General features: G+C 32.5%; 1 protein-coding gene across 1 annotated transcript in view; it reads left to right on the top strand.

Moving 5' to 3' along the window:
* LOC149797330 (uncharacterized) overlaps positions 1–4,042 on the top strand; it is a 98,478-nt gene extending 94,436 nt beyond the window's left edge. Inside the window, exons 5-6 of the mRNA XM_089962056.1 lie at positions 2,023–2,125; positions 3,782–4,042. Coding sequence (XP_089818182.1) covers positions 2,023–2,125; positions 3,782–3,974 — 296 coding nt within the window. The 3' untranslated portion in view covers positions 3,975–4,042. The remainder of the gene's footprint in view (positions 1–2,022; positions 2,126–3,781) is intronic.
* Positions 4,043–12,919: the final 8,877 nt, after the last annotated feature.

The following is a 12,919-nucleotide window of genomic DNA, read 5'->3' as shown; positions in this document are numbered from 1 at the left end:
ATTAGATTTTAACTTGTTCCCATAAATTTTCCACCATGACAGATGAATGTTTATTTTCTCTTTTCCGCTTCAGTGTCATACGAATGTTAAATTTCTGTTGTACCCATAGGGTTATGCTAAAGTCGTATGGAATTCGCGTTGTATCCTAAGGGTCATATTTGCAAAATGGTTGCCGTAATATTAATTCCCATTCTCCCCATACGTTAAGTTTGTCCCTATATCGTTCCCAGTTAGTACTGCAGTACGCCGGATAGGTGATATAATAAGCTCATCGCTGACATAGGAACAAACTCATGTTCTCCATTTAACCTAAATTAAATCCTTATTACACCCGTAAACATCCTCAGGTGTATGATATTCATAATTTATGACACTGAAGACAGAATCAGAATTCTATGCGTTCATTTTGTTAGGAAAGGCGAAGGGAAGCTATAGAGATAGAGATATTCAGAGAACGAGTTGCAAGTCAGCACCATTTTCACGGCTTTATACCATCATTCAGAGACTGTACTTTAACCTCAAAAGCTAGCATATGTACATAATTCTTACAGATGTTGAATTCGGTTGTATAGTTATTCCCTTACGCTCTTATTACATATCTAAATTATTCTATGTATCATAAGTTATTTCTGAAATGTTATATTGACGTTTGGAGTAGTCTACACTTATCAATATATAACCCCTTTTCGAAAATGTAATACTAAAACTGTGTCTTAAGATAATCAAATTAATCAAGAACAGTAAAGTCAAGTATCCCTACATTTTAGTAAATACTGTAGATTTGCCACTGTCGCGCACCTTAACTCGGTTCAAGATATATATGGTACAATGTTCCTCTTGTGACACTGGTCAGCGTCATTAAGAAGGCTGAAATACCTATATAACCTTCGCAAGCACTTGGATAAGCAGTTGTAACGATGCCCTCGATTATTCACAAAAATTGCTCTTTAAGATTGATTGTATGTAAATAGACTATTTATCTATTAAAATATCATATAAAATAGCATATAAAATATCATATGAATGTTCGTATTTTCAACAGTAACAAACAGGAAGTATCTTAAAGTAATGAATACTAAGATTTTTTATTCTCAATTATGTTCACTCTACATAACAACGACTGTCGCATCCTTCGTATTCACAGTTATGCCCTTCTTACAATGATGGTAAATCTCATTTATACGATCTGACTTATCTTGCGAACAGCCTGGTACAGAATATTGTTCACTTTGTTTCCAGGGATTGAGATTTTCAGCGACAGACATACACACACAATGTTTAATGTTTGCTAGGTTAATTGCATATCTTCATTACCGGTACCAGGAATCCCCCGCACGAGCAAATTCCACTATGCCCCGCTATACAAGACTTAGCAGGACATTTTCCACACACTTCAGTTTGGTTTCTGAATCTGGTAGGAGTCTTTTACGGAGTGTTTAGAATCTAACATGACAAAATTCCAGCCTCGACTCAACTTGGACAACAAGTTTAATGACTGCCATATACTAAACCCTGTATAGATTGACTTGTGCGCTTGGCCCGTACACTCGGAAACTTCTAACAAAAGCTATCGGAAAGTATGAAAGTTCAGTTTAAATATTTCTACATATATCTTGTTCCTCGTCTGAAATTGTCAGCTACTGTCAAAACTGTGGTGATGAAGCATTAAATTAATAATCACTAATGATTGAGGACGGTCGCCATCTACTGACAGGCGACCATACGGAAATCCTCCTTTAAACAGAAATTTGTAATTGTAAATGATCCAAGAGTAAACTGTATACATGCCATAGCAAGACCGTGCTCGATTACTATATATTTACATATATGGTTATGTTACAGAGAGTGACACTACGCAATATGCTTCCTTTCTCCAAATAGTTTCAAGATGTGTTATCCTGATCTGGAGTAGGGATACCCAAAGTGTTGCTTGAACTACCGTTTGTAGACTATAGGCATGAAAATAATCTTTTTATTTGCAAACACTGGAATTAAACATTTGAATTATATATGTCTTTACAGGCGGATATGAGGATCGGAGCAATTTACCAACGATCATTGGGGTAGTCATAGCAGTTATTAGTGTGCTAGCGGTGGTCGTTATAGCGCTAATTTTATTCAGAAGGTACAATACATTGATACAGATGCTTGTCTGTAAAGCTTAATTTACCGTTTTAAGCTGGTTGAGATGATAACAACAATTATCTCACACTTATAGATAGGTCTGGTGCATTATTCATATCCTTAATTGCATACAATTTGCAATATTCAATTTTAAGATCAGTTTTAAATATATTATCTACTTCTGTGAAGGTTATGATCGTGTTAAGTATATTTGGTGTAATTTACAATTGAATTTAATCAAACGGATACCAAGATATTACTTTGCGTTGAGGTTTATGTACTTCGTACTCTTGTATGCATTTGTTTCCATTAGTACGTTTGTTTGCTGATAAGTGTACCCGTTAATAGTAATTTTATTTGCTGATTATGCAGTCTTTTCAGCACATTTTATATAAGATGCACACTTCGTAAGCAAGTACACTCGAGCTTGGCACCTAACATGAGTTTATTAAATAAAATAGATTCGAAATTGTTTTATATTGAATCCATTTGATTGACACAGGATACGTAACGTCAAACAATGACAATAATGCCAAGCACAGACTGCTTTATATAAAAGGTTAACATTTTTGTATGAGTAAAAAAATCCTAATACGACAATTTATTTCCCACGAGTTCGTAAATCAAGCTGAAGAAAAAATAGTTTAATTTCTGAAAGTGAAAACGATCTATTAGGATTTCATTATATAACAAATAATTTTCGTTTTTATATTATTAAATGTCAACATATACCACGTCACACTCTTGTACTTGTAATGTAATCTCTACTTAGTAGAATGTTCATTTTTTTCATCCTTTTCTCTCTCCAACCAGAATCACATACTAGTTCCTTAAATTTGTTTTAATTTCATTCTATGGAGACTGATGAATCTCGATCATGCATATGACCACTCTTGATCACGGATATCATATCCAGTCCTGGTCATGTATATGATATCCATATATTATCATAATATCATGATCTTGATTGCTAGGTCATTCAGACTTTTCAGTATCAGAAGATCCGAATCATTAAGAGACGCGAAACATAATACCATGCTTCAGAGAACTGATGCTGACAAGGACAATTGATCCAGCAATCCTAATCCCAATACTGTTATAATTTTTTAATGTGCCTGTAAATGAAGCGATATTTTTTATAATATTTATAATTTAAAATTCAATAGGCATGAAACTCACCAACGTTATAAATGGGTTGTTATATAGAGGTATTATTGTTAACCTATTTCCGAATTTGATCTTGTTTCAGACAAACTCTTTGACCATTTTATTTGTTTTAAAATGTATTTCTCTTTTTTATTGTTGTATTGACAAAGTCATGGTTTGGACCATTCACATATTTAGACATATTCATCAATGTTACTGAAATAAAGTCGTTGTGAGAGCTTTATTAGCACTCCATCGCTATGGGCGCTGCTATTGTTACCAGGAAACCTTGAGGTAAAAGTAGCTCGAGCCTCGTTGGAGGTTCATGGTAAGAAGGAATCAGAAAACGATCGTAGTTTTCCACCTTGTAGGAAATGACAGTAAATTCTGACTCTTTCTGTGGTAGAAGATGGATAGCTATAATTTACCTCAAGTACACGTTCATACGCCGAGAGAATTAGAGTATTTGGCTTTACGCTGAATAATAACAACATAAATGCGTATATTGCAGGAAAATACAGGACACAGCTTTGAAAATATCAAGTACGGAGCGAAATAGTCCGACCAGGTGTACGGTCGCATTTAATGTGATGGAATCTATTAACCCAAACCCTGAAAACTATGCATCGTTGGATAAATGCCAGCTGGGCAATGCTGACTATGACGAGCTTACATACGATTATATAAACACAATTGTCGCTTGAGCAGAAGGAGGACACATTATGCAAAACTATGCTAATATCCCAGCAGCCTCAGTCACAGACAGACACAAAGTGGCATGATGCACCAATCGTACAAAGGCAGTCATCCTATGATTGGTATTTCATGTGCATTTCCAGCACGAAGCTCCAATCGTGCAAGTAATAATCTTATAATCTTTGATTTGTTTTTAAAAAAAACACGTATAATCAGTAGAAAGTTGGAATAATATTTAATTTATTCCTATGTAATCATCCCTCTATTATTATTCAAGATATCCCTGTTGTAGAAAATACGTTTAAATACGCATAAAAAGTTATAAATCTTGTTATGGATACATGTATATAAAGTATTTTTCACACATCTTTGACCGTACATCTTAAATTTGTTCAAACTCATTTGTTTAGTTTTATTACAAGTCATATCAGAAATCGTTTATGCAGACAGTAATAACTTATTATCGTCGCAAAAGCAGTCGCTGATATAATAATTTAAACTATATGTACATTTATTAGATGACAAAAAGAATCCAAATTTCCATTTATGTAGCTTTAAAGTTATCGAATACACACTGTAACCTTTGCTTGAATATCAGCCATGATATTCTTCTCGTCACTTTTATGTGTGATGGCGAATGCCACGATATTTTATCTTAGGCGGAAGTTGATTTTGTAAAACATTTTTTCTTACTATTGTACACACACACACATACATAAACACACACACACACATGCACACACACACACACACACACACACACACACACACACACACATATATATATATATATATATATAGAGAGAGAGAGAGAGAGAGAGAGAGAGAAAGAGAGAGAGATAGATAAATAGAGAGAGAGACAGACAGAGAGAGACAGGGGGTGGGGTGGGAATTACAAATATACACCAAACAGAACGGAAAGTGCTATTCCTCGATTCTGTAGAAGATGTTTGACAATACTAGGCAGAATTAACGTCTAATACAAACAAATATATCATATAGGTTAGATAATTCCTAATTACTTTCTTAGCTTGGTGCGTGGAGGCAATGCGATGGGTGCCGTGCGTACCTTGGTTCCAATCTCCGTAGTGTATATATATATATATATATATATATATATATATATATATATATATATATATATATATATATATATATATATATAATGTTTTGTATATTTAATTATATCTTATTTAATATATATATTTATTTCAATTTAACTGCTTGTTTTTGAGTTCTAATTTTTTAAAATTTTTTATTACATGATATTTTAATGTAAATTTATTCACTGGAGATGATACTTTTTCAGAAAAAAGTTTGAAATTGACTTCGTTTTTGTAAACACCAGCTGTTGACCTGGATCTTAACCTTGATTCAAAATTAGTAGCTGCCACGCAAATAAGTTCTATTTTTATTTTAAAATGATTGGTTCTTGTCAAGGTCATAATTGGACTACGTGATTAAAAAGTAAACAATTTTTTAATATTTGATTTGTTAGGTTTAAAAGATTGGTTTTCGTCAGGGTCATGTTAGGCGTGCGTGATATGTACATGATCACGTATCCCCCTTTTCGATTTCGCAACTTGGGGACTTTCGAAACAGCGTTTTAGAATATGATATAATCTTTGTTTTAGAGAAATATTCTCAGTCGTTTTTTTTTTTCTTTGTACTGGCAAGTGTTGTGTCGTTTGGAGTTATTTCAAGTTACTTGGATTCAAAACGAATATTTATTTTTTCCTGGAAAATACGTGTGCTCTTATGAAATTCCTGAACAAAGACAGCTCTTATAAAAATGTATTCGCATGTCCAAAACCAGAGTGATAGTTCTTGTTTTAACAAGGAACTGTAGCCTTCAACACACTACAGGTTACAGCATACGTAATCGTGTTCCATCTTAGATTTTTCGTCCGGATTCGAACTTGAAATCATTAGAACCAATTATTAATAGGACTTCTACAATTTTATTATTAGAAAATCTTAAAAAGATTTCGTGGATTATTCTCGGGTCATTTTCGGATTTAATTCTTAAAACCATAAGTTTTTTTCATTTTTACAGGCTTTTCCAGGGAAATAAATTATTATATTTTTTAAAGCTTGTTGTTTTCACTCTTGGTTGAGTTACTGTTTATTCCAGCCTAAACACGTAACATAAAAATTAGGCTCTCGTCCGAATGACAATTTTTAATTTTGGCTAGAATATTTCAGAAAGTTTTGCTTTTTGAAATTTAGATAACATTGTTTTTGAAACTTTTAGTGAAATCTACAAACTTTTTCTAAAATGTCATCAAAAGTAGAAATCTTTCTTTCAACTCCTACCCAGGAACAATTAGATCCTTTCATAAAAGATGAATCGATTCAACTTGCAAGAAAATATAATCTTTCTGAAGTAAACCGTCCTTAACGAAACAGGAAATAAAATATATTTTAGTTCACTATTTGGTAGAAAAGAACGTTTGTGATAAAAGTGCTTTGGTTTCGATCACTAAGCCTGTATCAGAATCTAACATTAAAGCAAAGGAATGAATTAGAATTAAAATACAAAATGAAATCGGAGCTAAGGAAGCTGGAACTTCAGAAAGATAAAGAAGAAAAACAAATACAAATACAGTTGCAATTGAAAAAAGAAAAAACCCAAATAAAATTGGAGGAACACAAACAATAAACAAAGTTAAAATTTGAGAAAGAGGAGAGAGAGACATGAAATACAAAAAGAAAAACAAATGCATTTACAAGTGGATGAGAAAGAGAAAGATATAGAAATGCAGCTACAAGTAAAACAAATGCAATTACAAAAAGAACAAATGCAAAAGGAAGAAAGAGAGAAAGAGAGATGCAAATGCAAATGCAAAGAGAGAAGGAAAAGAGGGAATATCAATTTGGAATGAAAAACATGGAAATGTCAAGTGAGATGCACATTCATACTTCAAATACAAATTTAAGTTTTGATCTTGCAAAATTATTAGATTAGTGCCCCCTTTCAGAGAAAAAGAGGTAGACAAATATTTTCCTTATTTGAAAAAGGTGATGAAAATTTGAAGTGGCCAATGGACAATTGGACTCAATTATTACAATGTGTACTCACTAGTAAAGCTAGTGATATTTACCGTTCACTGTCTGTTCAACAGTGTGGGACTATGATACGGTCTAAGAATGCATCTTAAGAGGTTATGAGATAGTCCCTGAAGCTTATCGGAAAAAATTCAGAAACTATAGAAAAGAAGCTGAAAAACTCATGTCGAATTTGCTAGAGAAAAAGAGTAGTTATTTGATAAATGGTGCTTAGCCAAGAAAGTTGAACAAGATTACGAAAGTCTCAACTAATATAACTTGAAGAGTTCAAAAACTATGTCCATAGTGACATTAAGTCTTATCTTGACGATCATCAGATTGAAACCTTGGAAACGTCTCCTCGAGCTGCTGATGAGTATTCTTTAACTCATAAAGTTTATTTTGTAAATAAGACTTCTGCTGAACAGTCTTCTGGCAAAAAAGTATTTCAGCATAATAGAAGCCTTTCTAAAACTAAAATTTGCAGAACTTCTAACAATCAAACTTCAGAGAAGCTTGTATCAAGATCCTTGTCTCTTCCTACATGTACCAATTGCAAGTAAAAAGGACACGTTATTTATGATTGCTAAAAATTGAAAAATAGGCATCTGAATCAGTACAGACCTATTCCAAATGCTCTTATTTCTAAGAGGTCAAGGTCAGTGTCATGTATTGAAAGATATACTTTTGTTGGGTCTAATAAACACCAGTCTGATTTTATTATGGAGAATTATGAACCATTCATATCAAAGGTTTCTATATCACTCTTGGGTGATTCGGCCAATCCTATCCCTATTAAAATTTACGAAACACAGGAGCTTCTCAGAGTCTTTTATTTTCAGGTACTTTGCCTTTTTCTAAGAAGTCTTGTTCTAATGAATGTGTTATTATTCAGGGAGTAAAGTTCGGCATTGTTAATGTTCCTCTCCATTGTGTAAATTTGACATCAGACTTAGTCTCAGGACCGTGACAGTCGGAACAGTCACTGTTTTACCCGTTGAGGGCATTCATCTGGCTACGACCTAGCTGGAGACACTGCTGTCGTTAATTCACTTCACTTGTAACTGACAAGCCTTGCTTGGATCAGAAAGTCGGTCCAATTGAACACAAATTCCGTGACTTATTCCCAGCTTGTGCAGTTACCGGAGCTATGACAAAGAAAGCTCTTGAGAATCATATGGATAAGGAAAGTATTCCTTTAGCTGACACATGTATTGGTCAGTCTTTTGATAGGTCACTTTTACTCATTGATTGGATCAATCAGAAGGTATTGATCACAGTGATCCTCTTTTAACTACTCATTCTCTTTATTCTAATCAGGGTGATGAACGATAATCACGTGTCGTCGAACAAGAACAAGATCCTGAGATATCCTGTTTATTTCAAAGGGTCATTAGTGAAACTGAAGCTACTGAAGTTCCTGTCTGTTATTTCATTACAAATGGAATTTTTATGAGAAAATAAAGACCTGTTCATCGTGTCGTACCTGTCCAATTGTAGGAAAACCCAATCAGAAAATATGTAAGGCTCATCTACAACTTATTCCTGCCTTTGACGAACCATTTAGTAGAATTATTTTAGATTGTGTTGGTTGGTCCCTTACCTAAGACCAAGTCAGATAACTAATGTCTGTGGACCATAGTGTGGCGACAGCAAGGTTTCCAGAGGCAATTCCCTTGAGGAAAATAAAATCTAAAGCAAAAGTAAAATCTTTGATAAAATTTTTTTATACTCAATTTGGCTTTCCCAAGTTTGTCCAGTCTCATCAAGTCTCCATTTCATATCTGGAATTTCCAGCAAGTTCTGTACGAATTAGGCATGCAACAAGTGAAATTTCAAATCGTTTGCCTATCACCCTAAGATCGAAGGGGCATTATAAACATTCAATCAGAATTTGAAAAATGGGATTCGATCATATTGTTTTGATTCCGTAAAGATTGGGATGAAGGCATTAATCTACTATTGTTTGGTGTTAGAAAATCAGTTCAAGAATCCTTAGGTTTCAGTCGCTTTGAACTGATTTTTGGACACACTGTGCGTGACCATTTAAGTTATTGAAAAAGAAACTTCTTTATGATGAAGATTCTGAAATTAATCTTCTTGATTATGTTTCTAATTTTAAGTACAAGTTGTCAAAGGCTTGTGAGGTCGCAAGAACAAATCTGCACTCTACGCAATCCAAACAGAAGTCAAGATAGGGTAAAATCTCGAAGGAAAGGAGCTTTCAGCCTGGTGATAGAGTATCTGGTCTCTTGCCCATTCCACAAAATCCTCTTCAGGCCAAGTAGTATGGTCCCTATACAGTTGACAGGAACCTAAATGATTTAAATTATATCATAAATACTCCTGGGAGAGGTAAACAAAACAAACTCTATTACATAAACATGCTTAAAGAGTATATTGTAAAGGATAGCCAGGTTAAACATTGACAGACTCACAGATGCAAGTTTGACAATTAATTTATCTAAAAGTGAGTTCTGTCGTGCTAGTGTACATTTTCTAAGACGTATCGTGGGACATGGACAAGTTAAACCTATATATGCTAAGTCAAGACTATCTCTGAATTTCCCGTGCCTGTTAATAAAAAGCAACTGATGCGATTTGTAGTTATGGCCGAATGCTATCGAAAATTGTGCTCCAATCTTTATATAATTGCTGAACCCCTGACAAATCTCTTGAATAAGAAAAAACAAGTTCCTTTGGACTGAAAAACATCAGCAGGCTTTAGGCAAGTTGAAAGTCCTACGTAAAAGCGCGCCAGTTCTTACAGCCCCAAATTTCAGCCAATGTTTTAAAGTGTCTGTTTATGCAAGTGATGTTGGTTTAAAGCAGTTTTGATTCAAGAAGATGAAAATGGTATTGATCATCCAGTGTGCAATTTTTCTAAGAAATTAAAACAAGCACCTTCAAAATTATTCAACAATCGAGAAGGAATGCATAGCTTTGATATTGACATTACAACATTTTGAAATTTACTTTAATTCAGCTCCTTCTTCGATTATTGTGCTTAGTGACCACAACCTTCTTGCTCTCAATGGTAAGATGAAAAATAAAAATCAAAGACTACTAAGCTGGAGTTTGTTGTTACAGGAATATAATCTTGACATCAGGCCCATCGAGGGCAAAGAAAATTGAATAGCAGACGCAATTTCCCTTGCACAACAATGTATTATTTCATGTACACTGTGTGTAATTTATATGAGTTTTTTAACCTCATGTATAATTAGTCTGTGGTAAAAAGAAAGCTTTATCATATAAATCTTTCTTTTCTGTATCGGAGGAAATGTTATGTATATTTGATTTAATTATATCTGATTTAAAATATATTCATTTCAATTTAATTGTTTGTTTGTTTGTCACTTGTACATTTGTTTTATGTTTCATTACATGCCATTTTAAAGTAAATTCATTCATTGGAGATGATACATTTTTCAGAAAATAGTTTGACATTGACTGTTCGTTTCAGTAAACCTCAGGTGTTGACATGGATCTTAACCTTGATTCAAAATTAGTAGCAGCCACGTAAATAAGTCATATTTTTAGTTTAAAATGATTGTTTGTTGTCAAACTCATGATGGGACTACGTGATTCAAAAGTAAACATTTTTTTCTTAGAGTAAAATGATTGGTTTTCGTCAGGGTCATGTTTGAGCGCACGTGATATAAACATGATCATGTGACCTCCCTTTTCGATTTTGCAACTTGAGGATTTTCGAAACTGCATTTTAGAATACGCTTTAATCTTTGTTTTAGAGAAATATTCTCAATTGGGCTTTTTTCTTTACACTGGAAAGTGTTGTGTCGTTTGGAGTTATTTCTAATTACTTGGATTCAAAAAGATTAATATTTATCCTCTGGAAAATACGTTTGTCGACCTGAAATTCCTGAACAAAGACAGCTCTTATTTAATTTTATTCGGATTTCCAAAACCGGAGTGATAGTTCCTGTTTTTACAAGGAAGTGTAGACTTCAAGACACTACAGATTACAACATACCTAATTGTCTTCCGTCTTGGAAATTTCGTCGTGACTCGAACTTGAAATCATTCGAAAATTGTATTAATATGATTCTAAAATTTTATTCGAGGATTATCCTTGGATTATTTTTGGATTTGAGTCTTAAACCAGTAAGTTCATATTTTTTCATTTTTACAGACTTTTTCCAGTTTAATAACTTATTATATTTTTCAAGGCTTGTTTTCACTCTTTCTTGAGTTACTGCTTTTTTGACGCTAAACACGTAACATAAGAATATACATATATATATATATATATATATATATATATATATATATATATATATATATATATATATATATATATATAGATAGATAGATAGATAGATAGATAGAAAAATAGATAAATATATATGTATATGTATATGTATATATATGTATGTATATTTATGTATATGTATATGTATATATATGTATATATATATATATATATATATATATATATATATATATATATATATATATATATATATATGTATGTATGTATATATATATATATATATATATATATATATATATATATATATATATATATATATATATATATATATAATATATATATATATATATATATATATATATATATATATATATATATATATATATACACTGCCCGAGTAAACAGAGACGGGAAGCAAATTAAAAATAGTAATTGTTAATAAACGTTAGAAACAATCTCCTCTGTATCGTTTCTGTTCATCGGAAGGGCAACACAACCCTAAAGTAATAAAAATAACTTCGTATTTTCGATGTAAAAAGTTACTAATTTTGTTAATAGATAATTGCTGTTAGTCTATGCTTAATAAGATTGCTAATGCAGTCAGAATTGTATCTGCCACCAAAAATAAATAAACGATTCTCAAAATGTGTTTTCAAGAGCTGACACCGATATCACACATATCATCATAAGCATCTAGTATCCCCAGATTTCACCATTATTTCTCTTTGATATAAACTACGACAGGATGAAAGAATATATCTTTGCTGTTTTATTTTCAGAAAGTGTGAAGTTTTATGAAAGCAATAGCTGTATATGCTTGGACATTGATAAATCATTAGGAAACTTTACCAGCTTGCACCATCTTTTTGAACTTCGTGTTTCTGAATACAGTTGATCATATGAAATCAGAAAGCTTTATATATGACACAGATAACACATATTTTGAAAGATATTTAGGCTACCCTTTTTCAATTTACAGGTTAATATTTGTGAAAATAAACATTATTAATTTCATATTAATTTCATATGAATAGTAGACTGTCTATGTTATAACCAATATCAAAACAATTATTATCGATCTGAGTAGTTTTTGTGATCCGATATGGTCAAATATTATATATATATAGACTCAAGCAGAAAGAGTAGCATGTTGGTGATATGTATAAACCACTCGGCCACAATGAACCCCAATTCAGGATATGTTTGACCTGTGAAGAGGGGTAGGTTAATCTCCGAATCATCAGTTCAGAAGAAAGATATTGTCATTATAACAGGAAACTTTTCTTTGTCCACCCTTATAACAGAATCGTTCATTTGTGATAAAAGGACTATGTTTTAGCTACAAGTGAATGAGAAAGGTTAGGACCTTTTAACACCATTTGGAAATTGTAAGAGAATTTGTGTTGGTAAAGATTATAATTCCATTAAATTATGACATTGAAAGAGCGCATGATTTTAGTAATGAAATAAAGCGAACGTGTGATAAAATAAAATGTCTAATCCGAAATGGACACAGATTTTTATTTAATCACACAGAAAGTTATGAACAGACGAGTTTGCTCTCATTACACAATAATGAGATGTGCATCATGAAAATGACATTTTCCATTTATGATGACGAGCTTAGTTTGGTTGATAACGTAAACATATCATGTTAGAGACATGCTATGC

The sequence above is a fragment of the Sinohyriopsis cumingii genome, chromosome 6 (assembly GCF_028554795.1).
Source record: "Sinohyriopsis cumingii isolate HCF-2022 chromosome 6, ASM2855479v2, whole genome shotgun sequence".
Classification (NCBI taxonomy): Eukaryota; Metazoa; Mollusca; class Bivalvia; order Unionida; family Unionidae; genus Sinohyriopsis; species Sinohyriopsis cumingii.
This window is presented reverse-complemented; position numbering and strand designations above follow the sequence as displayed.